The sequence below is a fragment of the Mirounga angustirostris genome, unplaced genomic scaffold, assembly GCF_029215605.1.
Source record: "Mirounga angustirostris isolate CCGP_5_RB_7025 unplaced genomic scaffold, mMirAng1.0.hap1 SCAF_10, whole genome shotgun sequence".
Taxonomy (NCBI): Eukaryota; Metazoa; Chordata; class Mammalia; order Carnivora; family Phocidae; genus Mirounga; species Mirounga angustirostris.
Window position 1 is genome coordinate 30,967,808 of NW_026991718.1, and position 27,850 is coordinate 30,995,657.

At 43.0% G+C, this 27,850-nt stretch overlaps 2 protein-coding genes across 13 annotated transcripts in view; one reads left to right on the forward strand and one right to left on the reverse strand.

The window, feature by feature from the left end:
• The first annotated feature begins 778 nt into the window (after positions 1-778).
• On the forward strand, positions 779-5,763 carry GEMIN6 (gem nuclear organelle associated protein 6). 7 transcript variants are annotated; one of them, XM_045884454.3, is made up of 3 exons: positions 779-916; positions 1,438-1,635; positions 4,945-5,763. In XM_045884454.3, exons 2-3 carry the CDS (start codon positions 1,511-1,513, stop codon positions 5,318-5,320), a joined length of 501 nt encoding a protein of 166 aa, XP_045740410.1. In that variant the 5' UTR covers positions 779-916; positions 1,438-1,510; the 3' UTR covers positions 5,321-5,763. The 7 variants fall into 7 exon arrangements, with proteins under 7 accessions (XP_045740410.1, XP_045740414.1, XP_045740412.1 ...); XM_045884458.3 differs by having other exon boundaries at positions 833-916; positions 1,492-1,635; XM_045884456.3 differs by having other exon boundaries at positions 903-1,041.
• A 7,505-nt stretch (positions 5,764-13,268) lies between these two features.
• Positions 13,269-27,850, reverse strand: part of DHX57 (DExH-box helicase 57) — a 58,549-nt gene continuing 43,967 nt past the window's right edge. For 5 of the 6 annotated variants that reach the window (XM_045884463.3, XM_064572133.1, XM_064572132.1 and 2 more), the window contains 5 exons: positions 25,890-26,024; positions 24,911-24,985; positions 22,868-23,002; positions 19,829-20,029; positions 13,269-17,909 (listed from right to left, as the gene is read on the reverse strand). In XM_045884463.3, coding sequence (XP_045740419.1) covers positions 17,766-17,909; positions 19,829-20,029; positions 22,868-23,002; positions 24,911-24,985; positions 25,890-26,024 — 690 coding nt within the window. In that variant the 3' untranslated portion in view covers positions 13,269-17,765. Of the gene's footprint in view, positions 17,910-19,828; positions 20,030-22,867; positions 23,003-24,910; positions 24,986-25,889; positions 26,025-26,406; positions 26,538-27,850 lie in introns of those variants that run through there. The other variant, XR_010405531.1, reaches the window with a different exon arrangement.

Below are 27,850 nucleotides of genomic sequence, written 5' to 3' on the forward strand. Positions count from 1 at the left end.
CAAGGATTATGTGAACTCAGATCCCAAATTGTAAGGGAAAAGCTGACTAATTCTCAATGTTTTCTACATCGTGGTTTGATAGTCCTCTAATTCGGTTTCCGTAAATCTCCCTTGGTGTTCACATTTGCAGAAACTCAACGTTTAACACCTCGTACCATTTTTCAGGATCACAGTTTATTTGGACCATGCCAGGAGCCGACTACATACCTGAACCGAAATCTGTGGCAGAAGCGAGTCTTTTGCCCTTTTCCACTGCGGGGGTGGTGAGGGGTTGCGGGGGAGAGGCCCGGGCTTTCCTGTGAGCGAGGCACCCCTCACTAGCGAACGGTCGGCTAGGTGGAAATCATCCCAATCCTGTGCTTTTTCTTCCTGGCTTCCGCACCTCCTGCAGGACTGTAGCCAGGGCACATCCCAACGGAGCAGACGTATTAATTGCCTTACACTAGCCAAACAAACAAGTATCTTGGCTCTATCGCTTTTCTCCAAGGCACTTTCACCTCACACTTCCCGCGTTAGGATTTACCGATAGGGTTCATGCGCTTTGAGTCCACCGCAAGGGTGCATTTCCAGGTCTACTCTCAACGAGGAACTTGGCACGAGACTTTTCCTCTTTAAAAACGAAAGGCTGAAACGTCCATCGTGACAGCGAAGAGGGGTGGTTCTAGCGAACAAGGAGCCTTATTACTACTACACAAAAATCTCAGGCTCTGCCCGCACCCGGCCTTTATCCCCCCCCGCCCGGTGACTCTCAGACCTCTAGGTGTGACCAAGGCCAAGGACTACAAAACAGAGAATTCTGGGGGAAGGAAGTGACGACGTGGCGCAAAGCCTGCTGGGCTCAGATGGGCGCCGCTGGAGTGACTCCTTCCTCGCCGCGTGGTTACTGTGTACCCGTCGCTGCGAGGAGTTCTTGCTGGTATTTCTTTCGTTTGTGGGAATTAAACGTTAAGTACCACCAGGTTTGAGTACCGTTTTAAGGGTCGTGCAGCTGCAGGCTAGGCCACGGAATCTGCGCTCTAGAGCTTTCGCTGCTGCCCCCTGGTTCGTGCATCCTCCAAACAAATAAGAGGGAATTGTCAAATCCGGGGCCTCTCCCCGGCGGGATCCCCCGGAGAAAGAGCTGGAGAGAGCAAGTGGGTGGATATCAAAGGAGTTTTCCTCTTCAGTTTTGGCTAAATGTGGTGTGGAGTGAGTTCCTTTGATCGCAGGAGATCAGAGTTAAAAGGTTTGAGCATCTGCTGACCGGAGTTCAAAGCCAGGGTGAAGGCGATTTGGAATCGTACTGGGTGGTGGAATAGAAGTAAGCCGGATGAGTTACCCCGGGCTGGGCCTCCTGGCAGCGCCCGTGTCTCCTTAGCTTTCAGACCGAATTGTGAGTATCAGCTATTTTCCTGATAATGGAACTTGAGGCAAATCACAGATGTTCTCTATCTCTAGGATGGCACTTCCTTGAGTGGAACATACATTAACCCGAACTGGTGGTGGTTTTAGATCTAGCCAGCTGGCAGCCATGAATGAATGGATGAGGAAAGGCCCCTTAGAATGGCAAGATTACACGTACAAAGAAGTCAGAGTGACAGCCAGTGAGAAGGAGTATAAAGGATGGGTTTTAACCACAGACCCAGTTTCTGCCAAGTGAGTATGGCTCCTTCTCCCCTGAAATCATAATGACACCCCTTTGTGCTGCCTATATGTTATATCCAAACTAAGGAAGTAGATAAATGAAAGGCTAGTTATTCACACATAAGAATTGCGTTGCTTTTGAGTCGAAGTGTTGTTCTAACTATGGATTACCTTGGCAGACAAGCCAAGTTTGTAGAAGTGAGACACTTTTTTTGTTACTACATTTTTTTTTAAGATTTTATTTATTTATTTGAGGGAGACAGAGCAAGCACGAGGGAGGGGGAGGAGCAGAGGGAGAGGGAGGAGCCGACTCCCCGCTGAGCAGGGAGCCTGACGCGGGGCTCCATCCCAGGACTCCGCGATCATGACCTGAGCCGAAGGCAGACGTCCAACTGACTGAAGCACCCAGGCGCTCCTTGTTACTACGTTTTTATTAGACAATCTCAAGCATACATAAATGTAGAGAGAATAGCATAACAGACACTAGCCTTTCTTTCCCCTTCTAAATATCTTTAAGCCAGTTGCAGATATCATATAATTTTGTTCATAAATACCTCAATATCTTTTAGCAGATAAGGACTCTTTAATAACCACAGTAACATTATAATACCTAACAAAAGTAATAATAACTTTATTATGAACAGTCCGTTTTTAGATTTGCCTGGTTGTCTCAAAATATCTCTTTAATTGGTTTATCAATTTGGTTGGTATGTCTCTTAAGTATCTTAATCTATGACTGCACTTTCTCTTTTTAGTTTTCCATGTCATTTATTTGTTGAAGAAATGGAATCATTTGTCTTATAGAACTGAACACGTTCTGGATTTAGCTTACTGCATTGTGCATGGTGTAGCTTAACAAATGTTCTTGTTTTTGTTTTTTGTTTTTTGTTTTTATTTGCGAGAGAGAATGAGAGACAGAGAGCACGAGAGGGAGGAGGGTCAGAGGGAGAAGCAGACCCCCCGCTGAGCAGGGAGCCCGATGCGGGACTCGATCCCGGGACTCCAGGATCATGACCTGAGCCGAAGGCAGTCGCTTAACCGACTGAGCCACCCAGGTGCCCGCTTAACATGTTCTTATATCCGTATTTCCTATAAACTGGTATGCCTATCTAGAGGTTTGATTAGGATCAGATTTGTTTTTTGCAAGACTACTTTATTTATTTTTAAGATTTATTTATTTGACAGAGACAGCGAGAGAGGGACCACAAGCAGGGGGAGTGGGAGAGAGAGAAGCAGGCTTCCCGCCGAACAGGGAGCCCGATGTAGGGCTCGATCCCAGGACCCTGGGCCCATGACCTGAGCCGAAGGCAGACACTTAACAACTGAGCCACCCAGGCGCCCCTTGCCCCTTGCCCCTTGCCCCTTGCAAGACTACTTTAAAGGTGATGATACACACACACACTTTTTATTTTGGAATGATTTTAGATTTACAGAAAAGAATACAGAGAGGACCCATCTACCCAGCTTCCCCTAATGTTGGCATCTTACCTAACCATGGTACAGTCCTCGAAACTAAAACTTTACATAAACTGCAATCATTTGGATTTTAACAGTTTTTCCCCTAATTGTTTGCCTTTTTCTGTTCCAGGATCCAATCTAGGATCTGACATTCGTTTAATTGTCATGTGTCCTTAGTCTCCTCTGATCTCTGAGAATTTTTCAGTCCTTCCTTGTTTTTCATGACCTTGACACTTTTGAAGAGTTCTGGTGAGTGAGGTATTTCATAGAATGTCTCTCAATTTGGGTTTCTGTGATGCTTTCTCATAATTAGCCTGGGATTTTAGGTTTTGGGAGGAGTACCAACGAAGTGAAATTCACATCACATCACACCACATCATTTATTTTATTTAGTTAGGATTTTTGCATTTGTATTCATGAATGAGATTAGCTTGTAGTTTTATATTTTAATCTTCTCCTCTGCTTTTGGTATCAAGATTATATTAACCTCATTAAACAAGTTAAGGCACAGTCCCCCTTTTATAGTCTCTAGAAGAATTTGGTTAGATTAGAAATGTTTGAACCTTGGGGTGCCTGGCTGGCTTAGTCGGTGGAGCGTGCAACTCTTGATCTTGGGATTGTGGGTTTGAGCCCCACATTGGGTGTGGAGATTACTTAAAAATAAAATCTTGGGGCACCTGAGTGGCTCAGTCGTTAAGCGTCTGCCTTTGGCTCAGGTCATGATCCCAGGGTCCTGGGATCGAGCTCCACATTGGGCTCCCTGCTCAGCCGGAAGCCTGCTTCTGCCTCTCCCACTCCCCCTGCTTGTGTTCCTTCTCTAGCTGTCTCTCTCTCTGTGTCAAATAAATTTAAAAAAATTAAAAAAATTAAATCTTAAAAAAAAAATGCTTGGGGTGCCTGGGTGGCTCAGTTGGTTAAGCGACTGCCTTCGGCTCAGGTCATGATCCTGGAATCCTGGGATCAAGTCCCACATCGGGCTCCCAGCTCAGCAGGGAGCCTGCTTCTCCCTCTGGCCCTCTCCCCTGTCATGCTGTCTCTCTCTCTCTCTCTTTCTCAAATAAATAAATAAACAAATAAAATCTTTAAAAAATGCTTGAACCTTGAAAATTGTATATAATTTGTTAGTAAAATTGGGCCTTCCCCCCATGGGAAAATATTTTAAAATACTTACTCAGTTTTTATGAAAGACTATAGGACTATTTATAGTCTTTTTTTTTTGACTCAGTAGTAGAAATTTACATTTTCTAGGAGTTTTCTATTTTAGTTTTCAAGACTATTGGCATAAATTTGTTCCTAATACTTTAAATTGCCAATATTTGCTGCCTCCTTCCTAATATTATTTGTATGTGTCTTTTTTTTCTATTCTAATCAGTTTTGCCTGAGTTTTGTGAATTTTACGTTGTTTTTGTTTTTTAAAGAACCAACATTTGGCTTTGATGATCTTGTTATTAACTCTTGTTTTCTCTTTCATTAATTTTGTGCTTTGTTATTTTCTTTGGTCTGCTTTGAAGGCAAGTTATTCAGTTGTTTACCTCTAAAATTAAGTCTGTACCCTTTCTTGATTTCTAATACACATTTAAGCCATTTATAACTTTTCAGTGCTTTAACTGCATCCCGCCATGATTGGCTTTAGGCTAGACAAAAAAGTTTAGATGTGTAGGACCCTCGGTGAATACTTATTGAATGAGTACAAACATTTGGTGGTGAGGGGATTAATTTTAAACAGGGAAGTTCTTATTCCCGATTTCTAATTGCCTGTTGGGGCTGGTGATGCCTCTTCATTCCATTGCTTCTTCCGTAGCTTTATGGGCCTTTACATTTTTCTTTTGCAAATCTGCTCTGAACTTAACTTTTCCTCCCAAGTATTGTCCTTGTGAACTTCCTGGAAGATGGCAGCATGTCTGTGACTGGAATTATGGGCCATGCTGTGCAGACCGTTGAAACTGTGAACGAAGGGGACCATGGAGTGAGAGAGAAGCTGATGAATTTGTTCATGTCTGGAGACTGCAAGGCCTACAACCCTGAGGATCTGGAGAAGAGAAAGAACAGCCTAAAGAAATGGCTCGAGAAGAACCACATCCCCATCACAGAACAGGGAGATTCACGAAGGACTCTGTGTGTGGCTGGGGTTCTGACTATAGACCCACCGTATGGTCCAGAAAATTGCAGCAGTTCTAATGAGATTATTCTCTCCCGTGTTCAGGATCTTATTCAAGGACATCTTGCAGCTTGCCAATGAGAGGCCAAGAACTATGGATGCATCAATTGAAATAACATTTCATTTTTTTTTTCTTCATAAAATGTTTTGAATGTTAAATCCATCATATTACAAGACTTCAAAGGCACACAGTTGTGTGTGTGTGAGTTTTAATTCTATGTTGTTTTGGTAAAATCAAAGATCTGGATTATAAGTGCTAATAAATAATCAAACTATGGCAAAGCTAGCATCACATGCAACAAAATAGCACAAGGACATTAGAATTGTAAGAGTCTTTTGTTGGTGGGAGTACACCTCCATTTTTGTTAGGCAAGAAACACATGTTAGATTCAATATAAAATGTCTTGTTAAGCCCCTTGCACTACCTGTATGTGTCTGTTTTAAAATATTTATTGTGTAAGGATGAAATCGCTTTTGAATCAGAATCTATTGGAATATATGCTTTTTTGGTTGAAACTTGAAAAGTTTTAGCCTCTTGTAAAATCTTACCACATAAGCTGTTTAACTTTCAAAGCCTTTACAGTGAGCCCTGGCTGATATCTCTGACGAAAAAGGTAAATGTGACAAGTATTCTGCTCCTGCACTGAACCCAGTTCCCGTGCCTGGTGGATTCAGCCAAGGCCTTCAGCCCATGCTGCTTTCTGCCTGTAGCCCCCATTCCCGGGTCAGGCTTCACTGAGGGGAGAGAACGCAGGAAGCATGCCTCACTAAACCTGGCCCTACCCCTTGGAAGCCAGGCAGGGGCCTGGAAGCCAGGCAGGGGCCAGGACTCGATATGGAGGTTTCTTTTTTTTTTTTTTTTTAAAGATTTTATTTATTTATTTGACAGAGAGACACGCGAGAGAGGGAACATAAGCAGGGGGAGTGGGAGAGGGAGAAGCAGGCTTCCCGCGGAGCAGGGAGCCCGATGTGGGGCTCGATCCCAGGACCCTGGGATCATGACCTGAGCCGAAGGCAGACGCTTAACGACTGAGCCACCCAGGCGCCCCGATATGGAGGTTTCTGGCCTAGAAACCGAGGGAGGTACCTCAGATTGTCGGTTGGGTGTCTTCTCGAGGGCAGGTCAGATTAGAACCCCAGGCCTCTGACTCCCTAGGACAAGGGTCAGCAAACTTTGAGCCCTTGGGACAAATGCAGCCTGCTGCCTCCATTTGATAAAAGTTTTCCTGGAACACAGCCGTACCCACTGGTTTACGTATTTTCTGTGGCTGCTTTTGAGCCATAGTGGCAGATTTGAATATTGTAACAAACTATATGGCTTATATTTACAGAAAAATACAGCCCTGCCCTAGGCGTGTGGGGGGTGGGTGTCTTTATGATAATCACCTGTGACCTACAAAGAATAACCAGACCCTAAAAGGGAAGTAAGCCATGGAAGGAGTTATCAGTAAAGATGTTAAAAGGATTTAAGTTCCCTGGTTAGCGTTCTATAAAAGACCAACCCTGGGGTCCCTGGGTGGCTCGGTCCTTAAGCGTCTGCCTTCAGCTCAGGTCATGATCCCGGGGTCCTGGGATCGAGCCCCACATCGGGCTCCCTGCTCAGCCGGAAGCCTGCTTCTCCCTCTCCCCCTGCTTGTGTTCCCTCTCTGCTGTCCTCTGTCAAATAAAATAAATGAAATCTTAAAAAAAAAGACCAACTATCTCTGTCACTATCTCTGTCTCTCAAATAAAGTCCATATATATACACACACAGAAGGTTTGCTCTAGGAAATCCTTGAAGCCGTCTGGTGTGCCAGGGCTTGGGGCAGACTTCCAAAGGCAGTTTTGACCTAGATAGGCCACGTGGGCTGCTATAGGGCTAAACTCAGAACTCTTAACTTCTCCCTAGTCTGTCCGCAGGCATTCAGCTGTGCAAACAGCCCTTTCAGTTCTCACGTATGTCCCTTATTCATACAAAAAGAGAAGCGGTACCTTTTGCAAGAAATAGTTTAAAAAAGTCAGCGTTTAGGGGGTCTTTGAATGCAGCCCGATCAGCGCAATTTCCTGCATAGTTGTCCAATGACAGGATGTAGCCTCACACTCCTCACACTTCAGCAAGCGTCAGAATCAGTCCGAGAGCTGTTAAAACAGATTGCAGGACCCTACCCCCAGGGGATTCTGTCTCAGGAGGTCCAGGTTGGACCCAGGCATTGGCATTTCTAACAAACTCCCAGATAATGGTGATGCTACCTGTCTCAGGCCACACTTGAAAAAGCAGTTCAGAAACCTTGGGGAAACAGTCCATTCCTCACAACTTTATAAGGTTCCCATGATCCTAAAAAGATTTAGTACATAGCCTTGCTCTTTGTGACTAAGACCCTCCCATTCAAATCCTGGAATGTCTTTGGGAAGGAAATAAGGGAAGAGGAATAAGAACAAATTAAATTCAGTGTGGAAATGATTTTGGCAAAATACAGGGAGGCCTTCAGATGAGAGAAGCCATGTAGGAAATTGCCCAAAGCATCAGTTGGGCTTAAGCCCTGTTCCAGGGACAGGTGCACTGGTGTTGGTAGATTTGTTTGCTGTCAGACTAATGAGCTGGAGAGAGAGACTGTTTCTTGGCAACTGAGTCCTCTGTTTAAACAATGTGCCTGCAAACAAAAGCTGAGTGCCGAAGAGGGTAAATGATCTGGCTCTGCCACGGAAACCTTATATTCTTATCACTTTGTCAAATCTATTTCTTTGTGTTTCTAATATTTACTCAAATGGAAATATATTCTAATTATGTACTTAGAGCATACATGCACCGCTTTTAACTTATTTTAACGTAATTTCAGATTTATAGGAAATTTGCAAGAACAGGACAAAGAATTCCCATATATCTTTCTCTCAGCAAATGTCAACATTTGACCACATTTGTATTTTCCGTCTATGTGTGTGTGTGTTCATTTTCTCCCCCTGAACTGTTTGAGAGTAAATCATGGACACGATGGAAAAATGAGGACATTCTCTTAAATAACCACAGTACAGTCATCAAAATCAGGATAGTAACACTGATATAGTACTGTGGTTTAATACACACCTTATCCAGATCGTCTCAATGTCCTGTACCGGAAAAACAAAACACAAAATGATTTTTTTTTTTTTTTAAAGATTTCATTTGACAGAGATAGACAGCGAGAGAGGGAACACAAGCAGGGGGAGTGGGAGAGGGAGAAGCAGGCCTCCCGCTGAGCAGGGACCCTGGGATCATGACCTGAGCTGAAGGCAGACGCTTAACGACTGAGCCACCCAGGTGCCCCCAAAATGATTTTTAAAATTTGGACCATGCATCATGTTCAGTCATGTCCCTTCCTTTAATTGGAAAGAGTTCCTCAGTCTTTCTTTGATTTTTAGGACATTGACATTTATTTTGTGGAATAATCCTCAATTTGAGTTTGATGTTTCATTTTGTTTCAATTTGATAGGATTCTTTTGGGTAGGAATACCCTGGAAATGATAGTGTGTTCTCAATACATCATATCAGGAGGTACATAATATTGATTTGTCCCATTTCTGGTGATGTTAACTGTGATCACTAGGTGAAGGTAGTTTTTCACTTTTCTCCACTGTAAAGTGACTTTTTTTTTGTTTATTTATTTTTTTAGTCATTGCTACACCCAGGGTGGGGCTTGAATTCATGACCTCAAGATCAAGAGTCACATGCTCTTCTGACTGAGCCAGCCAGGTGCCCCACTATTTTTTTTGTTTTTTTTTTTTTAGTTAAAGGAATCTTACAACAAATTTTTATTTATTTATTTTTAAAGATTTTAAGTAATCTCTCTACCCAACATGGGGCTCCGACTTAACAACCCTGAGATCAAGAGTCATATGCTCTACCGATTGAGAAAGCCAGGTGCCCAGTGTATTTTTTTTTTTTTTAAGAAAGAGCGCATGTGCACCAGCTGCGGGGGGGCAGTTAGGGTGAGGGGAGAGAATCTTTTTTTTTTTTTAAGTATGCACTTTTTTTTTTTTTTAAGATTTTATTTATTTATTTGTCAGAGAGAGCGAGCACAAGCGGGAGAGCGTCAGGCAGAGGGAGAAGCAGGGAGCCAGGATGCCCTGGGATCCTGACATGAGCCAAAGGCAGACGCTTAACCAACTGAGCCACCCAGGCGCCCCAGGCATCCAACATATTTTTTAAAAAGAACTTTAGGGGCACCTGGGTAGCTCAGATGGTTAAGCGTCTGCTTTTGGCTCAGGGTCCTGGGATCGAGTCCCGCCTCGGGCTCCTTGCTTGGCCAGGAGTCTGCTTCTCCCTCTCCCTCTCCCCCTGCTCATGCTCTCTCTCTCTTTCTCAAATGAATAAATAAAATCTTTTTTTAAAGAACTTTATTGAGGTATTATTAACGTATCATAAAATTCATCTACCTGAAGCATATAATTCAGTGATCTTTAGTAAATTTACAGAGTTGTGCAGCCATCACCATAATTCTTTATTTTTTTTAAACATTTTCATCCCAACAAGATTCTGTATCTCATTTGCAGTGAATTCCCATTCCCACCCTCAGTCCCAGGCAACCACTAATCTTTTTGTATCTATTGGCTTGACATTTCTGTATATTTCATATAAATGGAATCATACCATATGTGGTCTCTGTGTCTGGCTTCTTTCACTTAGCATTATGTTTCTGAAGTTCATCCATGTTGTACCATGTATCACAGGCTCCTTTTTCTTAATAATATTCCATTGTGAATATACTCCTTTTTATTTATTCATTTACCATGGATATTTGGGTTATTCCCAGTTTGGAACTATTATGAAAAATGCTGCTGTGAACATTTGTGAGAAGTCTCTGTATGGACATATATTTTCATTTCTCTTATGTGAAATACCTATGAATGGAGTTACTGGATTACATGATAAATTATGTCTAACTTTTTAAGAAATCAAGCTATTTTCTAATATGGCCATACCATTTTACATTCCATCAGCAATGTATGAGGGTTCTAATTTCTCTGCACCCCTATGAATATGTGGTACTGTATGTGATTCTAGAGGTTATGAAGTAGTATCTCATTGTGGTTTTCATTTGCATTTCTCTGATGACTAATGATGTTGAGCATCTTTTCATTTGCTTCTTAAGCCATTTGTATATCCTTGGTGAAATGTTTACTCAAGTATTTTGCCTGTTCTTTAAAACTGAGTTGTCTACTTGAGTTCTAAGAAGTCTTAATATATTCTAGATACAAGTGCTTTATCGAAATATAATTTGCAAATATTTCCTCCCAGTCTGTGGTTTGTCTTGTATTTTCTTAACGATGTTTTTAAGCTGCAAAAGTTTAAGAAATTGACTAAGTATGATTTACCAAATTTTTTTTTTTTCTGTTATGGATCATGCTTTTGGTGTTTGTAGCTAAGAACTCTGCCTAACTTAAGGTCACATATATTTTCTGGGGTTTTTTTTCTCTTTTCTTAATTTTTAAAGTTTATTTATTTTAGAGAGTGCGTGCGATTGGGGGGAGGGGCAGAGGGAGAGAGTCTCAAACAGACTCCCCCACCCCCACCCCAAGCGCAGAGCCTGAGATGGGGCTCCATCCGACAACCCACGACCTGAGCCGAAACCAAGAGTCGGACACTTAACCAACTGAGCCACCCAGGCGCCCTCCAAATACATTTTCAAGAGAGAGTAGACCATAAATTTATTCCCTACAGCTTCTTTTTTGGTGATATGCAGACGTTTGCTCACAATGTTTATTTTTTTTCTCCCTTTCTTCCTCCACCTGCTTCCCCTTAACAATGTTTGAAGAAACACACCTAGGGGTGCCTGGGTGGCTCAGTCGTTAAGCGTCTGGCTTCAGCTCAGGTCATGATCCCAGGACCCTGGGATTGAGCCCCACATTGGGCTCCCTGCTCAGCGGGGAGTCTGCTTGTCTCTCTCCTGCTCCCTCTGCCCCTCCCCACCGCTCATGCTCGCTCTTTGTCACTTGCTCTCTCTCTCCAGTAAACAACAACAACAAAAAGGCACACCTAATTGCTGAATGAGATCAGATGCTTAAAAAGCAGAATTAAGGGTGCCTGGGTGGCTCAGTCATTAAGCGTCTGCCTTCGGCTCAGGTCGTGATCCCAGGGTCCTGGGATCGAGCCCCGCATCAGGCTCCTTGCTCCGCGGGAAGCCTGCTTCTCCCTCTCCCGCTCCCCCTGCTTGTGTTCCCTCTCTCGCTGTGTCTCTCTCTGTCAAATAAATAAAATCTAAAAAAAAAAAAAAGCAGAATTAAAAGACTTGGTCAAAGTCATTAGTATCCTTCGTTTTAATTTCAACATATAGGCATCTAGTTTCTTTAGAACCCTCAAAGCCTCTTGCAGGGGGTAAATTAAGCTCCTGACTGAATTTATTCAAGTAAACTTTATTTCTTTATTGTCCTGTTTCTCCTGTGTCCCAATTTATCTTTTTTTGTTTGTTTTTTTGTTTTTATATTTTATTTATTTATCTGACAGAGAGAGACACAGCAAGAGAGGGAACACAAGCAGGGGGAGTAGGAGAGGGAGAAGCAGGGTTCCTGCCGAGCAGGGAGCCTGATGCGGGGCTCAATCCCAGGACCCTGGGACCATGACCTGAGCTGAAGGCAGCTGCTTAACTGACTGAGCCACCCAGGTGCCCCTCCTGTGTCCCAAGTTATCTTTGTATTCCTATCGTGGCTGACACATAGCACCTGCTTAAAATGTTGGTTATATTGAAATTATGAGCATAAATGTGGGAGGAATTTCTGCAACCCCAATATGGGTCTCAAACTAGCCGTGTAGTACACATTACTTATAAACTGGACAATCAGCCTCCCTGTTAACTAATCAGATTGCATGTTTCAATTAATCCATCTTAGCCATGCTTACTGTGGAAAAGGATGGTATAAAGATTTATGGGCCAGAAATAATGGGGACAGCTGGAGCTTAAATGGGAACGTGCACAGGTGAATTTCAGAGGCAGAAGGGTGGCATTAACAGAAACGTCTATAATTACGGATTATTTTGTGCTGGGTCTATAATCAATGGATTAGTTTCCTCCTCATATGGGATTGTCCCTTGGTGCCCATGGTATAACATGGCCCCTGATTTGTAAGGACATCTGTCTTTTTTTTTTTTTTTTAAGATTTTTATTTGTTTATTTGACAGAGAGCGAGAGCGAGAGAGGGAACACAAGCAGGGGGAGTGGGAGAGGGAGAAGCAGGCTTCCCACCGAGCAGGGAGCCCGATGCGGGGCAGGACATCTGTCTTCTAAAGAGCATAACACATCTTTGACTTTCAGTCTGGTAATCTTACTAATAATCAAGTCCTAAAACAAAGATTTTTTTTTTTTCCAGTTCAAACGATAGGAGAAGGATTACTGAGCCTAGAAATTATAGTTCCTAATTAGGTTTCATGTTATATTTCAACATTTTACAGTTACCTACCTATAGAGCTATACACTCCCTTCCCCCTTCTTAAAACCCTATTTGTGTTATATCATATCGGCCAAAGTCTACTAGGTTGGACTCTGTTCAAATAACAGAAAGATAAAGTAAGGGTGTGTGTATTTCAGACATCTTACTGTGGGCCTAAGAACTTGAGTTCTGCAGTGGAAAATGTTAACAGTATTAGTGTCACATACAAATTGTATTTTCAAAACACATGTTTTAACCTATTTTCACATTTTCAAAATAAGTGGTATTTACAAAAATGAAATTTAATGCTAGAACATGTTTTTAAAGTAAATATATCCTTACCCACCTGTACATGGCTTTTCCCATTTGTACATATAATTTCCTCACATTCTTTTTTTTTTTTTAAGATTTTATTTATTTATTTGAGAGAGAGAGAATGAGAGAGAGCAAGCACATGAGAGGGGGGAGGGTCAGAGGGAGAAGCAGACTCCCTGCCGAGCAGGGAGCCCGATGCGGGACTCGATCCCGGGACTCCAGGATCATGACCTGAGCCGAAGGCAGTCGCTTAACCAACTGAGCCACCCAGGCGCCCCATTTCCTCACATTCTTAAGTACTCTGCATTGGGTAACAACATGATGGACTCATACGCTCTTATTCACACAGTACATGTTTATTAGAGTTGATTTAAGCATAAGTTTCAGAGACCACTGTGGGCATAATTTATATCTGATTAGTAACTGATAGCTAGACTTTTTAAGTAGTCGCCTATCTCATTTTGTTTAAAAAGGTTTTCTCCACCTTGGCATTACTGACATTTTGAACTGGATAATTTTTTGTTCGAGAAGGATCCTATGCATTGTAGGATATTTAGCAGCATCTCTGGCTTCTAACTACTAGATGCCAGGAGCACACCCCAATCCCCACTCAGTTGTGACGTCTCCAGATATTGCTAAGTGTTCCCTGGTGGGCAAAATTGCCTCCAGTTGAGGACCACTGGTTTAAAACAAGCAAAATATACATTTTGTCCTGTGAGGAAACTTCTCTATAGTCTTTGTACATGGTAAGATCCTGTATTGTAGTTAATCAACCTCTATGGACAAATAAATAAAGTCCTACTTGAACGGTTAACATTCTTTTGTTTTAATACATTTGAAACTTAAGGATGGAACGAGGCAAAACTTATTAAAAGGGGACTCTCAGGAAGTAAATGAGTCTTTTTGGCTATGTTATCCTGTCTTGAATCATTTAGAAGAAAACCGGCCATGGATAATCTCCCCTTTATAAAAATAAGCTCATTCGACTTGGAAGGAAAATTAACTCCTTCAGGCCATTCTCAGTAAAACCTAGGTTGGAAGAGGTAGCAATAACTGCATTTTTCTGCATAAAGAATAGTAATAACAAAAACCCTCACTGTTTGAAATGTTTCTGTTGAAAATGTTTATTAAATACATTATGATACCATATTTAGGAATATTGTATTTGTAATGTCAGGGTTATCATCCTAAACACTGATTTTCATTGTTGGTATTTACGGGAAGTTGCCTTTTTTAAAAAAAAGAATTTATTTATTTATTGAGAGCGAGCGAGTGACTGAGAAAGAGCCCACGAGCAGGGGGAGGGGCAGAGGGAGAGACTCTTAAGCCGACTCCCCGCTAAGCGTGGAGCCCGACACGGGGCTCGATATCACCACGCCGAGATTGCGACCTGAGCCGAAATCAAAAGAGTTGGACCTGAGCCACCCAGGTGCCCCTGGGAAGTTGCCTTTTCAAACAAAACCCTCATACAAATCATCTTTTGTTGCGATTTGTTTCTTTCCTAAAAAGTTGAAATACAGGTGGAGAAATCCAGTAAATGGATTCTAAGCCATCCTCCTCCTCCTAGCTCTCACTGGGGCACTGCGTCCTGGCTTATTTACTCAGTTAGCTGGGTTGGAACTGACTCAGGAGTAGACTCGGGGATGGCCCCCATTCGGCAAAGACGGGGCAGAGGCTCAAACGTCTGTGGGAACAAGCTCACGTTTGGGCTGCTCTCCTTTATCTTTATGAAATATCGATGTCACCTGATGGCTCATGTATCAGGCGAGTGATTTCCAACACAACTCTTTCTCTGCTCTTTGACAAAGCAAATTATTAAGACATTTAAGATTTTAAAGCACCCTAAGGATTAGTGATTGGCTATAAATCTTATTTAAGACTAATCTCTTTGATATATGGTTTTGGGGGGGTGGATAACTTAGAAATGGCAAGAAAAAAGTCTCTCCTGGTAATGACTCATCGTGGTTAATGGTTTACACAGTCATTACACAGCTTTACATGTGTGAGACTTAAAAAGACATGGAAGCCGGTCACTCTGGAACAGTCTGAAACTATTGCTGTGACACTACATTGGATTAGCTGTTTCTATAGTTTCCACCTGAGGCACCGCACTGTGTGTACTCAAGTATTGACTAACACAGTTTCATGATCAAGATCTAACTTCTGAAGACAGTAGCTCACCCTGTGTTTATTAACTGGCTAAATATTTTAAGCCGACTTTCCCTCTGCATTTGGGAGAAAACAAGCCCTAGGAATTCCGCTTAATTCTAGCACGACTGAGGAAAGAGCCAGCATCTGCCTAGGCTTGTTTAAGCACAATGGCAGTGTGAGCATAATTCTGCTGCCCCCAGGGATCCTCATTTCTGTGGCAACGAGGTGACACCCACAAGGGACCCTCCGAGTGTGACGCCTAAGCTCCCCAGCTCAGCCCAGCCATTGAGAAACACAACAGAGTGCAGTTCGCAAAAAGCCAGCCTGGGCTGCGTCTGAAAACCACACCCTTGGTCCCAATTTGCTTACATTTGCTACATTTTAATTTTACAAAGTACTTTCACAAGGTCTTATTTTAGGATAACCTCTTAGGGACATACTCAAACCACCGCCTAGAAAGGAAAAAGAACATTTACCATATGCCTACAGATCCACAGGCTGTGTGCTTTGGTATATTAGTTAAACCGCTCGAATAGCAGAATGGGAGGATAAAAGACCAAAGTTCAATACTTGTCAGGGAGTCTGAATTATAATATTCAGATACGGAACTCAAGGAGGAAGAAGACAAAGCTGATGCTCTGCCAACCTATGACCACCTCTGCAAGAAAGAATGTTTACCTACTCTCATTTCCTGAGAACTCCCCAAAGACACAGACTACAAAACCCTAACACAGACTTATTTTGTAGCAAGTACTTTACCAATATTGTTTCCCAGCTAGATTCCAGCAAAGCAAATACTTGAGAAACATTTACAGAATTCTCCATAAAATTAACATTAAATGCTGACCATCTTGCTGGGGCTTAGAAATCTGGTTTCACCTTAAAATGCTCTACAGCGTGCTGATCTTCAATTGCGAAGAAGTAATCCTGTTTCATTTGCTTCATCATTTTAATGAGGGGGCTTAAGTTCGGTTTTGGCGGGGAGGACTTTCTTATTCAGTGTCCTCAGTCAAGGCTTTCCGATCTTTTCCACATCCTGGCACATCTGTGGAATGAGCTGTGCATTTGTCTGTGGCTGCCAGTGACCAGCCCAAGAATAACCTCCCCGAGGGGAGCGATTTCTCAGCACTGGATGGAAAGTTCTCTTGTTTCTCTTCTCCCCACTGTATCTCTGCTGCAAACCTGTGTGGAAAGCTGTGGGTCCAGTGGGCAGGTGGCTCCAGCTAGGGTGGCCAGCATCAGTTCCACTACAGCACCGAGAGTCAAAACTGGTTCAAAAGAATGTTTTAGAGGGTGAGTGTGGTCTTCTCCTTCATTTCTCCTGAGCCGTTATGTAATGTGAGCCTTGTTTCGGTAGCAAGTCAGAACTTGAATACTGTGGGTGCGTGCTATGCATATACGTGTTTTTTATTTAAAGTGATGACATGAATCTTTTAAAATACTATTTTTAGATAGTATTATTTTAAATATTTTAAAAATACTATTTAGAGTCTAAGCTCTTCGAGTGCGCCAAAGCTAAACACGCTTGATAATGACCATTTTGGACAGTCCAGGAGGTTTCCTGAAAATATAACTGAAATAATACTGTGAAAAGTGAACTCCCTTCACTGAGGTGGTTCTGCTGATTGGTTTGAATTCCATCTAGAGCATGAAATCTGCAGTGACTCTACCTGAGTGCCAGAATATAAGAATATTTTTTCTACTCAGCTCTTTGGGATGTTTCCTGGCCACATGGATAAATGTCCAGAGAATATGTAAATGTACTGATAGTTTTTCAAAATGCTAGCTCCCCATTCACCTAAGTGGCGGGTGAAAACAAGCAGCCTCCTGTAAGATATTTTTATGGCTGTGAATCTGACACTAGCAGGGCAACCTTTTCTACCTCGACTGTGCCAAGTCCACTCCGGGAAGACCATCAAAATTCCCCACTGGGTAATGTGAAATGTGGCCATTAGAGCTGGGTGTGTTCCTAAGAGAGAGCAGAGACTCCTAAATGGAAAACCAAAACCAAAACAAAGACACCTAGACTGTTCTGCTTTTGAGAATAAGAATGGTAAGGATAAAACCAGCTTGCATTTTAATAACAAACAAGAGCTCTTCGAGTTTGTTTTTTAGGCTGAACTTTAATGAGTAAAAATAAAAATCCCTTACAGATTAAGTTTACTTTATAGCCAATAGCCTAAAAATGAAATTTTAATTTTTCTCGCTCATGATTTTTTTTTTGTCCTTCTCTGTTCTAACTTCTTTCAGATGAGCCTTTATGATAGAAAAAAACATTCAGTATTTCTCCTCATGCTCCTATCTCACCCTAGTAAAAAAGCAGGAGAGAAAAAAATACATAGATTAAAACAGAATCGTATTAAACATTCACTTTTGTATGATGAGGTGAATTTCATTCATTCCGGGATAGCCACAGAGAAAAAGACAGGCAAGCTGGTTTTTAGACTGCCTCGCACGGACGCTCCAAATTGTGCAGGGAGTGTCCCTGTTCTGTCGAAATACAGAAGGTCTGGGAACCTTCCCTAAGTGTGTGTGGGGCCTCAGCTGACTGCACAGTGCCTGCCCTGGGCTCCTTCACCAGGGCAGCCCAAGCACAGAGCCTGGTTGGAGGTAGAGGTCCTGCTCTTATTTCCCAGGTGAGCAAGAAGCAGGGGAGTAGCAAGCACTCTCCTAAGACTGGTCTTTACTGTGTGGTGACAAGTTTCACAATCATGCTGATGATCCGGGATCCTCGAGGACATGTACACAGATCTATGCTTGGGTTTTTTATCTTATCCTGGAGAAGCTGGTCAAGTTCGCAGCGGAGTTCCTTTACTAGTTCAGCCACCTAAAATGAAAGTTACAATGTGAGCAGTGGTTGGGTCAACAGGGGAGGAAAGGTTATTAAAGGAAATGTCCCACTGATGATTATCATTATTCTAGATTTCTGGTAGTAATTTTAACTCCATGCGGGGGGGGGGAGGGGGGAGGAGAAACTAAACACATATTTATTCTAAAAGGGCTTCTAAAATTTCTTGATGCAGCTGTAAGAACATTTATGCAATGTCAGCTCTGCAATATAATAAATGGGGTCTATTATATATATATATTTAAAGATTTTATTTATTTATTTGACAGAGAGAGACACAGCGAGAGAGGGAACACAAACAGGGGGAATGGGAGAGGGAGAAGCAGGCCTCCCGCCGAGCGGGGAGCCCGATGCGGGGCTCGATCCCAGGACCCTGGGACCATGACCTGAGCCGAAGGCAGACGCTTATCGACTGAGCCACCCAGGCGCCCCAATGGGGTCTATTATAAAAACGCTCCTCTATCACATCTCATTTAAAGAAAAGATTAAATCTGGGAGAATGGCTTCTACGTAGTGTTCTGCATATTAAAGCCTGGTCAACATTTACAATTTGCTCCAAGAGGAGAAGCAGGAAAACGGAGAATTAAAAATGCTGGATATTAAACCAAAAAAATCTGTAGCTTTGGGATACATTTGATGCTTTCATGGGAAGAAATAGCTCCACATTTTTTTATGGCATTTTCTTATGCTGATGTGTGGTGGGCACTGGAGATGTCCTCCCAACGTGGTTTGCCGCTCCCCCATCATTTGGCAACCATGTGGTTTGCACCCTGACCCAACTCAAACAGGCTCATGCCATGAGCTTTGCCGGAGTGAATGGCTCAGATCATCTGGGCCTTAGAGTTTATGACATTCCTTTGTCCATAGAAATTGATTTAGGAGAGGAAGTTTCTTGTCTCCCCTCCTGGACAGTACGCTGCCACACAGATGTGAGGCCTGGGGCTACGGCAGCCATGCTGCTACCATGAGGTCAGCCAGGCTTTTGTTGTCCTTGAGCTGCTGAATTAAACCAACCCTGCCTGGCCTTCCTGACCTGTTCTGTGCAATACGGCAGCCACCTGTCACACGTGGCTAATCTAATGGCCAGTTCAAACAGATGTGCTGTGAGTGTAAAATACACCCCAGATTTTAAAGATTTAATATAAAAAAAAATACATCTCAATAAATTCTTATACTGATTACGTGTTAAAATTAAAACTTTTTAGCTATATTAGGTTAAATAAAATTAATTTCACCTATTTTTTACATGTGGCTACTAGAAAAATTGAACTTACATATATGTCTCACATATTTTTATTGGACTATGCTGCTTTAGACTTTATAGTTAAATGTGCCGATAAATTCTCTTTAATGTTTGAGTTGGTGTTTCTGCTTCTTGCTACCTTTCTGCCAGATGCAAATGTTAAAATGAATTTTTCTTTCCTAAACATATACTCCCCCTTAAATGTTTCTGCAGAGATTCCAATAGTGAATATGTGAGACCTGAGAATAAAAGAATTCAGACCCACTTCCTTTTTTGTTTTTTTCTTAATGGTAGTGGTAGAATCAGGGTGATTTTTGTTTATTTTTGCTCATCTATATTTTCTGATTTTTCTTTGGTGAACATGTGTTATTTGTACAACAATTAGGAAGGTCCAACATCTCACTCATGGCTTCTGCCCCGAACCCTTCACACCAGCCCATCCTGGGCTCCCCTCCCCGTGCACTGCCCAGGCTCTCACTGAGCCTCGAGCCCTGGCCTCGCTCCTAGCCTGGGTCGTGCTCCGTGTCCCCCCCACCCCCCCACAGTTCACTCTGCCTCAGCTCTGTTGTCTGTGGCGCCTGAAGGAATGCCCTCTAGTCACAGCATCAAAGCCCCTCAGGGCCTGCGCCTCACAGACGGGCCCGCTAGCCCTTACCTGATGGGAAGCAGCCGCAAAACGGATCCAACCATCATCCAAGGACACTACAAACTCCCCTCTCTGAAGCTGCACACTCACTTGGCCTCCCCCGAACAAGACCAGTGGGTACACGGACACCATACTGCAGTCTCGGATGAACACCCGACTAGTTTTGATCTTTTCGTGGTACACCAGGTAGGGGCTGTCAAAGTGTCTGACCTGGAACAGAAAACCTCAGATGACGACACTGGCAGCTGGAGGGGAGCTCCCCCCATTCCACGGATTGAAGTACCACCTGTCTATGAACGACTCCCCAAATTCTCTCCAGCCGGTACCTGTCCCCCGAGGCCAGGCTTCCGCGTGCAATTGCCTTCTTGACGTCTCACTTTGGATCTCTAATAAGCATCTCGGATTTTCGTTCAAAATGAATTCTTGATTTCCCCCTCTTTACGGTATTCCCCTCCCGCTCAGTACATGATGTTCCCATTCACCTCGCTGCTCACGTCCCCAAGTTAGAAGCCATCCTCAACTGCTCTTTCCCCTCACTCCATCGAAATTATCACTAGGGCCTGTCGGTTCTCTTTTCTAAATACATAACGAACTGACATATTCTCCCCGCCGTGACAGCTACCACCTCAGCTCAGAGCATCACCGACTCGCACGGACCACGGTCACGGCTTCCTAAGCGCTCACCTGCCTTCTGTTTTACCCCTTCATGGTCTCTTCCCGCCCAGCAGCCACCGTGATCTTTTAAAAACCCATGCGCAAAAGCCTGCAGCGACTTGGAGGATAAAATCTGAGACCCTTACCATGGCCTCTGAGGCCCCCCCCAACCTGGCCCAGCACAGCGGCTCCTCCGGCACCTCACAGCGCACCCCGCCTGTCCCAGCCGCTGGCCTGCGCCCCCAGAGCGCGCCAGTGTGCTCCCGTCTCGTTTCCTCTGCCGGAATGTTCTCTCCTTAGATATCTCCATGGCTCGCCCTTCACTGCATTTGGGATCTGCTCAGTCGTTTTCTCCTCAGACGGTTCTTCCCTGACCACTCTCAGCAAAATGGCCCCTCTCCTGTCACTCTCAACGTCTTACTCGGTTTTCTTTTTCTTGATAGCATTTGTCACTAACCTGAGGTGATCTGTTTACTTATTTCTCGCCTGTCTTCCTCAGCAGAACAGAAGCTCCCTGAGGACAGAGGCCTTGTCTGTCCAGCTCATCCACTGCCCTCCATGGCCCACAACCGTGCCTGGCACAGAGGAGTTGCTAGTAGATACTGAATGGATGCATGAATAATTTGGATTCATTGCATGACTGTCAAGGTAAAGTCAGAAGAGAAGGAGCAGAGCTAGCTCAGCCCTCTAGCTCCTAAGTACATGTGCAGCTGAGAGACCAGATGACCTCCGGGCCTCAGATTCTTCTGGGCTTAAGGAGACCCTTTTCATGCTCTGCTGACACATTACTCAGTAGTTGCAGGGGGCTGACCAGCCCTGACACTTCAAATTCTCTTCCTCCGTCCTCCTGTCCTCTTTTGCTCCATCTCCTCTCTAAGTTTTATTGAGCATCTGCTTTCTGCTAGGCGCCACGCTAGACACTGAGAATACAAAAATGTCTACCATACAATTCCTGTCTTTAGGAATTTCACAATTCCACAAAGGAGATGTACCACAAACTATAAAACAATGTGATAAGCGCAACAGTGGATAAAATGCATGCCACACGATGGTGGAACCAGAAATAAAGAGCAACTTTGAGGGAGAGCTTCTTCATGGAAGCTCGAAGACTAGGAGCCTGCTGAGAATGAGAACATCATTCCAGGTTCTGAGGAAGTGTGTCCAATGTCATGGCACACAGAAGGACCGGGGGTGGGGGGGGGGGGGAACGGTGCGGGACATGGTATAGGAGGGGCCAGGCACACAGGATCCCAGGAGCGTTTGCAGGAGACTCCATGTAGGAAGAGTTCTAAGCCAGGGAATGACATGACTGACTGTGTGTTTTGCTAAGTTACTTCTGGCAGCAGGACTGTAAAAGGCTGGAGAGGAAGGATCGGAAGTCAGATCGTGACAGCACTTTCGGGGTTTGAACTGAGGAAGGGACGGTGGGGAGAAGGGGAGGAGGCCCATCTGAGAGTGTCGTTAGGGGCAACTGCTGGGACCTGGGGTCCAAATGGACCGGAGTAAGGAGAAGAGCGGCAGGGTCTCTGTGAGCGCAGGGTTCTGGTTGGGAGGGGGCCGTTCACCAAGACACAGAAGACAGGAAGAGAAGAGGGAAGTGGGAGATAGAGTCTGAGGTGAGTGGCAGGCATCCGGCTGATGATCTCCAGCAGGAGAGCTCCGAAGAAGCCCAGGCCCAGAGAGAGATCTGGGGCTCTGTGGCCGCTTGTAGGTGGCCATTAGAACCACAGTGCCATGTCTGGTGCTTCGGGAAGATTAAGTGCCCTGTAGGGAGAAAATGAGGACTAAGGACAGAACCACTATTTCAGAGCAAAGGAACCAGTCAAAGAGGTGTCGGGGGATGATCAGAGAGAATGAGAAGAAAGTGGCATTTCAGGAGCAAAACCACATCAAAGATAGTTTCAGGAGGACGGGAGGTTAGTGCTGTCAAATACTACACAAGAGTCAAGTCTGAGGAGGACCAGGGCGTGTTCTCTGGGTTTGACAAGGAGGCGACGCATAACCTGTGGGGAGGTGAGCGGAGCGGCGGGAGCAGAGCCCGGCAGCTGCGGGAGGAAGGAGCACCGAGGCAGTGCCATCGGTAAGTTCAGGTCATTTAAGGCACACATTTAGGGATGCAGTTACAGCCTGACTTCTTCAATCACCACTGCAGAGAAACAATTTTACATCTGAAAGCAGGTTTGAGCATTTTTTTGGTATCCATTAGAATTTTCTTAAAATGGAAATAGTCTTTCCCCAAACAGTCCAATTTCTAGTCTGCTCATGCTTATTCAACCTTCCCCAAGTCAGTGGTGCTGCTGGGGACAGAGAACAATAGAAGGAGGTTTGAAGGGACTGTGCTGCCCCCTGCAGGACCTGCCATATGTAAATACAGGTGTACCCCACCATTCCAACCTGATAGTTCACTGAGGAAGGGTGAATGTGCACATATCCATCATTCTTGGTGACAAACTTCAACTCATCTGATTTGGGTTGCATTCTGACAGCTCCGGTACTGGTCTTCTGAAATTTCCCTTCTGGGCTTTTCACCTAAACAACAGGTATTTTTTTTTGGGGCGGGGGGGGGGAAATATATATATATTTATATATATGAATATATTATATATTTTTTCATGATAAGAAGCATCCCTTGGCACAAAACCAGTCTTGTCTGAATGCTTTTGCTGTTTCTTCCCTGTTTCCTTTTGAAAGCAGTATAAGCATACTTTCCCCCCTTTTCTTTTTTTGAACCACCAAGAAGTGTGGATGAGGTGTAGCAGCTCTGGGAGACTATACCACACACCAGCCACATGGGGGTGGACGGACGTTGCTACTGGAGGTCTGCACCGAATCTCAGCTGCAGAGATCCAGCTGGGAACAGTGGAGCAGGAATCTGCTTCAATCCTAATCCAATTTTTCCCAATGTATTTCTTTCCAAAAGAGGGAAAGAATTATATGAATAAACACATTGTTTCATTTGAAAAGAAAAAGTTTATGTGCACATATACATACATATGAATTATCCACATATATGTTTTGCAAAAATAATACACTGTTACTATAGAAAGTAACATATTAGGAAAAAAGAAGAAAATAAAGATACCCTGTAATCACATGTTTAAGAGATAACTAGCACTATATTTGATGAATATTTTAGTTTTCGGTGCTAGATTTGTTTATATACACAAGGAAAACTATAAACATATAATATAAATAAAAATGTACACGTATTGAAACTAATGTAGGATCATTTTCTACAATCTACTTTTTAAACTTAATACATTGAGAACATCTTTCCATGTTATTAAATATTTTCTTAAAACGTAATTCTAAATGGCTATACCTAGTTATGAGGATCTATAATAATTTAACTAATAAATTCCCTATTATTGGTACCTTAGATTGTTTGCAATTATAAACAGAGCTAGAATGAACATTCTCCTAGCTGTATTTTTATGCATACATGCAATTATTTCCTAATCAATAAGTCCTCAGAAATGAAATCTAGAAAGGGTGTATCAATTTATACTCCCACTAAGAGTGAGGGGGTTCATTGTGGCGGCTTCTGACAGCACCAGTATTACAATTTTTAAAAACTTGTGTCACATTGCTGTAATCGCCCAAAGCCCATAGTTTACCTTAGGGTTCACTCTTGGTGGTGTGTATTCTATGGGTTTGTGCAAATGTATAATGACATGCACGTATTACGATGGTATCATGCAGAGTCTTTTCATTGCTCTAAAAATTGTCTATGCTCTGCCTATTTGTTCCTCCCAATCCTTGGGGGTTTTTTGTTTTTTTTTTCCTGTCTCCATACTTTTGCTTCAAATGATTTTTTAAAATAAATTTCAAATGGTTTGAAAAGCATGCAAGTACTGAGCAGAAAATGTGCCAGAAATTCATCCGCAGATGTCAACCGAGCATTTAACAAAATGTTAAATGAGAAACAATTTAGCACTCTGACAAATTCATAGTCTTTCTAAGTTTGACAAGGACTGGATAATTAAAACTTAGGTAAAAGTCCAACAGCACATATAGGAGGGTTTTCCAGAAGGCTGGCCACAGCTGGTCCCATGGCAGAGCCCTGGCTTGTTTGATTTCGTTCTTACCTAACTGTAGTCCAGAGCAGAGGCCATAACGGAAACTGTAGTAGAATCAAGCGTCTATCTAATATAGAAGGCTGGTTATGCACACGTTAGCTGGCAGGGGGACATCTATGTCCATTTAAATTTCTAGAATGTCATGTCAGAGGGATTAAAAAGGCACCTCATTTTATACAATCAATGTGTTCTTGAACAATGTTATCTGAAGAGATTTGGGGAACTGAAGGACTGGAAATGTATACAAAGTTTACATGTATGTATCTCTTTAAGATGATTAATGTGTATGTCTTAACTTACGTCCCTTGGCTACAGATCAAACAAGAAGTGGGAGGAACTAGGAAAAACGTTTTGTTACCTGCACTACATTTGGATAAAGAGCAGCACACAGCATTGCTGATATCAGCTTGGGGTTCTCAGCATTTGAGTTTGCCTATGAGAGAAAGACAGCATTGATCTTATAAGTAATGTGGCTACTTCTGTTTGTACCCTGGAATTTACCATTATATTTCATTGGATTTCTATCTTAAAACAAAACAAAACTAAATTAAAATACCTAATTTCTATCTTTTTGCTAGAAAAATTCTTTCTTTCTAGGTAAAAAATAAGTCTACCAGACCATATTCACATAGGACCCACTCCAAGAAGCCCACAGTAACTCTGGGTCTCTGCAAAGCAGTTACAAAGCCAGTGTTCCTAAGGATCAGTGGACAGAGATTCTTGCTCATGAGATGCTCATGATCTGCAGAAAGTACTAACTGCACTGAGAACAGGGAAGCATCAGGTTCATCTTGAAGAAGTGTTCTTCCTTGGTCATATAAAAAAAAACTATTCTTGGTTGGAAAAAGGCTGGTGTGATTTAAGAAGACATTACTGAAACACCTATTTCACCTCTCATAAGCTTATCAAGAACCGGTTTGGGGACGCCTGGGTGGAGCAGTTGGTTAAGCATCCAACTCTTGGTTTCAGCTCAGGTCGTGATCTCAGGGTGGTGAGATCAAGCCCTGAGTTGCTCTCTCCCTCTCCCTCTGCCCCTCCCGCTTGTGCTCTCTCTCTCTCAAATAAATAAATGAATCTTAAAAAAAAAAGAACTGGTGTGAAATTTAAAAAAAAAAACAATAGTAGCAACAATTAACAGAAAAACCCTTCTGTTTTTAGGAGTGTTTCCTGACACTTCTTTGTGGAAAGAAAATCAAGAATTTCAAAAAAAAAAAAAAAAAAAGAAGAATTTCACTAAGCCCACTGCTCAGCGGGCTTAAGTAAAAAATTAAGTGAGTTAATATACTATCCATGTGCTAATTAAAGAGAAATAAAAGAACTAACTACACATTCTTTACCTCTTCTCCTGTGGCGTCCAAGATACCATCTCCTCCTTGGGCCCTTTTCTCAATTTCCCTTGCTCTGAGTCCCTCCTTTACAAAGCCTATATCTGATAACAGTTCAGTGAATTGTCGTTTGAGGATGGCCATTTCCTGAAAGAAATGGAAAAAATTCTTTAAGGCTAGGCAGCAGCAAGTCAAAGGTAAGTGCAGAGTCTTTACTTCAGTGGATAGCAGTGAGGCTCCTATGGGTCATCAGACAGGTATGAAGATTGTCTTGTCTGGTCATTGCCAGAAGGGCACTTTTTACTTTGACAAACCAGCAGACAGAGTGAAAGAGTTACACAGAAATTCAACCAATTTCAGGAAACCTAAGGATCATTTATTTAACTCTAAATCACAGTTTTTAAAAACACATTCATCGGAATTGGGGTAGGTCTGACTTTACCGGCAATTCTTAGGACAGCAAAAAAATACAGTTTACTTTGGACCCCCATTCAAGGTGCTGTGACATTGTCCAGTTTTCCCTACTTACATTTCTGCTCTGGTCCCCTTAGTTCCTCACTGGAGCCCAGAGTGGTTAGTGTTCTCTCTCAATGGATGCAGAACACCCAGCTCAGAACTTACTTTCTATTACCTTGTGATCTCTCTGGCTCACATCTTTTCCTAGGAATAAGGACATTATTAAGTGGTTTAGATTTAGACACCCCTTTGTGTAGCTGAGCACAAGTGTGAGAAAGAAAAGAACAGACCTCCTTCTCTTCCGGCCACTGTTCAAACAGAGGCTGTGTATCAGATGATAGGGAAGGATCAGAAGGATAGGGAAGGAGGTAAGGACAGTCAAAGAACTGAGAGCCAAGCAATACTACCCTGTCTCTTGATGACAGCTTAAGTATTTTCTTGAAATGTCTCATGTACACATGGATAACCTGGCAAAATATAGCTAGGACTTCTCTATCATGACAAGGTTTTAACTGCTATCTTAATAAATCTTAATATCTTTAGTGAGAAGAGGAAACTGTGATGGACCTTCCAGATCATGGCAAAATGTACATACATCCTGAACATTCATAAGAAATGTAATCTGAAAGAAATATCACTTTACACTTAAATATTAATGACTTGAGGACATATCTACAACTGCACCTTCCATATAACATACCCTTCAGACCAGTGGCTCTCAACCCTGGCTGCATACTAGAATCCCTTGGTGCACCCAACAACAATAAACAGATGCTCAGGCCCCATCCACAGAGATCCAGATGTAACTGGCCTGGGGTGGAACCTGGGCATTTTTATTTATTTATTTTGTTAAGCCTCCTCAGGTGAATCTAATGTGCAGCCAAGACTGAAAATTACTGCTTTTGGTGTCCTTAGAACAAAGCTTGAGCCCGTGTCCTCTCACGATGCCTCACTGTAGTACACCTCACAGCAGAGGAGAATGAAGACCAATAGTGGGATGCTTCTGAAGTCTCTTACTTCGTTTTATTTTTTATTTATTTATTTTTAAAAGATTTTACTTATTTATTTGACAGAGAGAGACACAGCGAGAGAGGGAACACAAGCAGGGGGAGTGGGGGAGGGAGAAGCAGGCTTCCCACTGAGCAGGGAGCCCGACACGGGGCTCGATCCCAGGACCCCGGGATCATGACCTGAGCCGAAGGCAGACGCTTAACCGACTGAGCCACCCAGGCGCCCCTCATTTTAAATAACCAATTCATTCACTTCTGCGTTTCTTCAGTGAATCTTTACTGAGCGTCAGCTGGTGCTAAGCACCATTCCTGGCACTGGGGATACACTGTCGAACAACACGGTAAGGTCTCGGCTCTGAGGGAGCTTGTGGGATAGAGAGATAAATAAATGTCAGGTAGGGGTAAGCACTAAGGACATTAATTTTGTGTTCTATTCTAGGACATCTTTTAATAGGAAAGCAAAGTCCTTCCCTTTCCCCAGCCTGAAAATCTCTGAGTAAAACAGAT

Bases quoted from the DNA above. Each gene is read 5' to 3' on its own strand.
- GEMIN6 (XM_045884454.3), top strand. From the start codon at position 1,511: ATGAATGAATGGATGAGGAAAGGCCCCTTAGAATGGCAAGATTACACG. The intron at 1,636-4,944 runs GTGAGTATGGCT...TTTCCTCCCAAG, and splicing joins ACAGACCCAGTTTCTGCCAA to TATTGTCCTTGTGAACTTCC.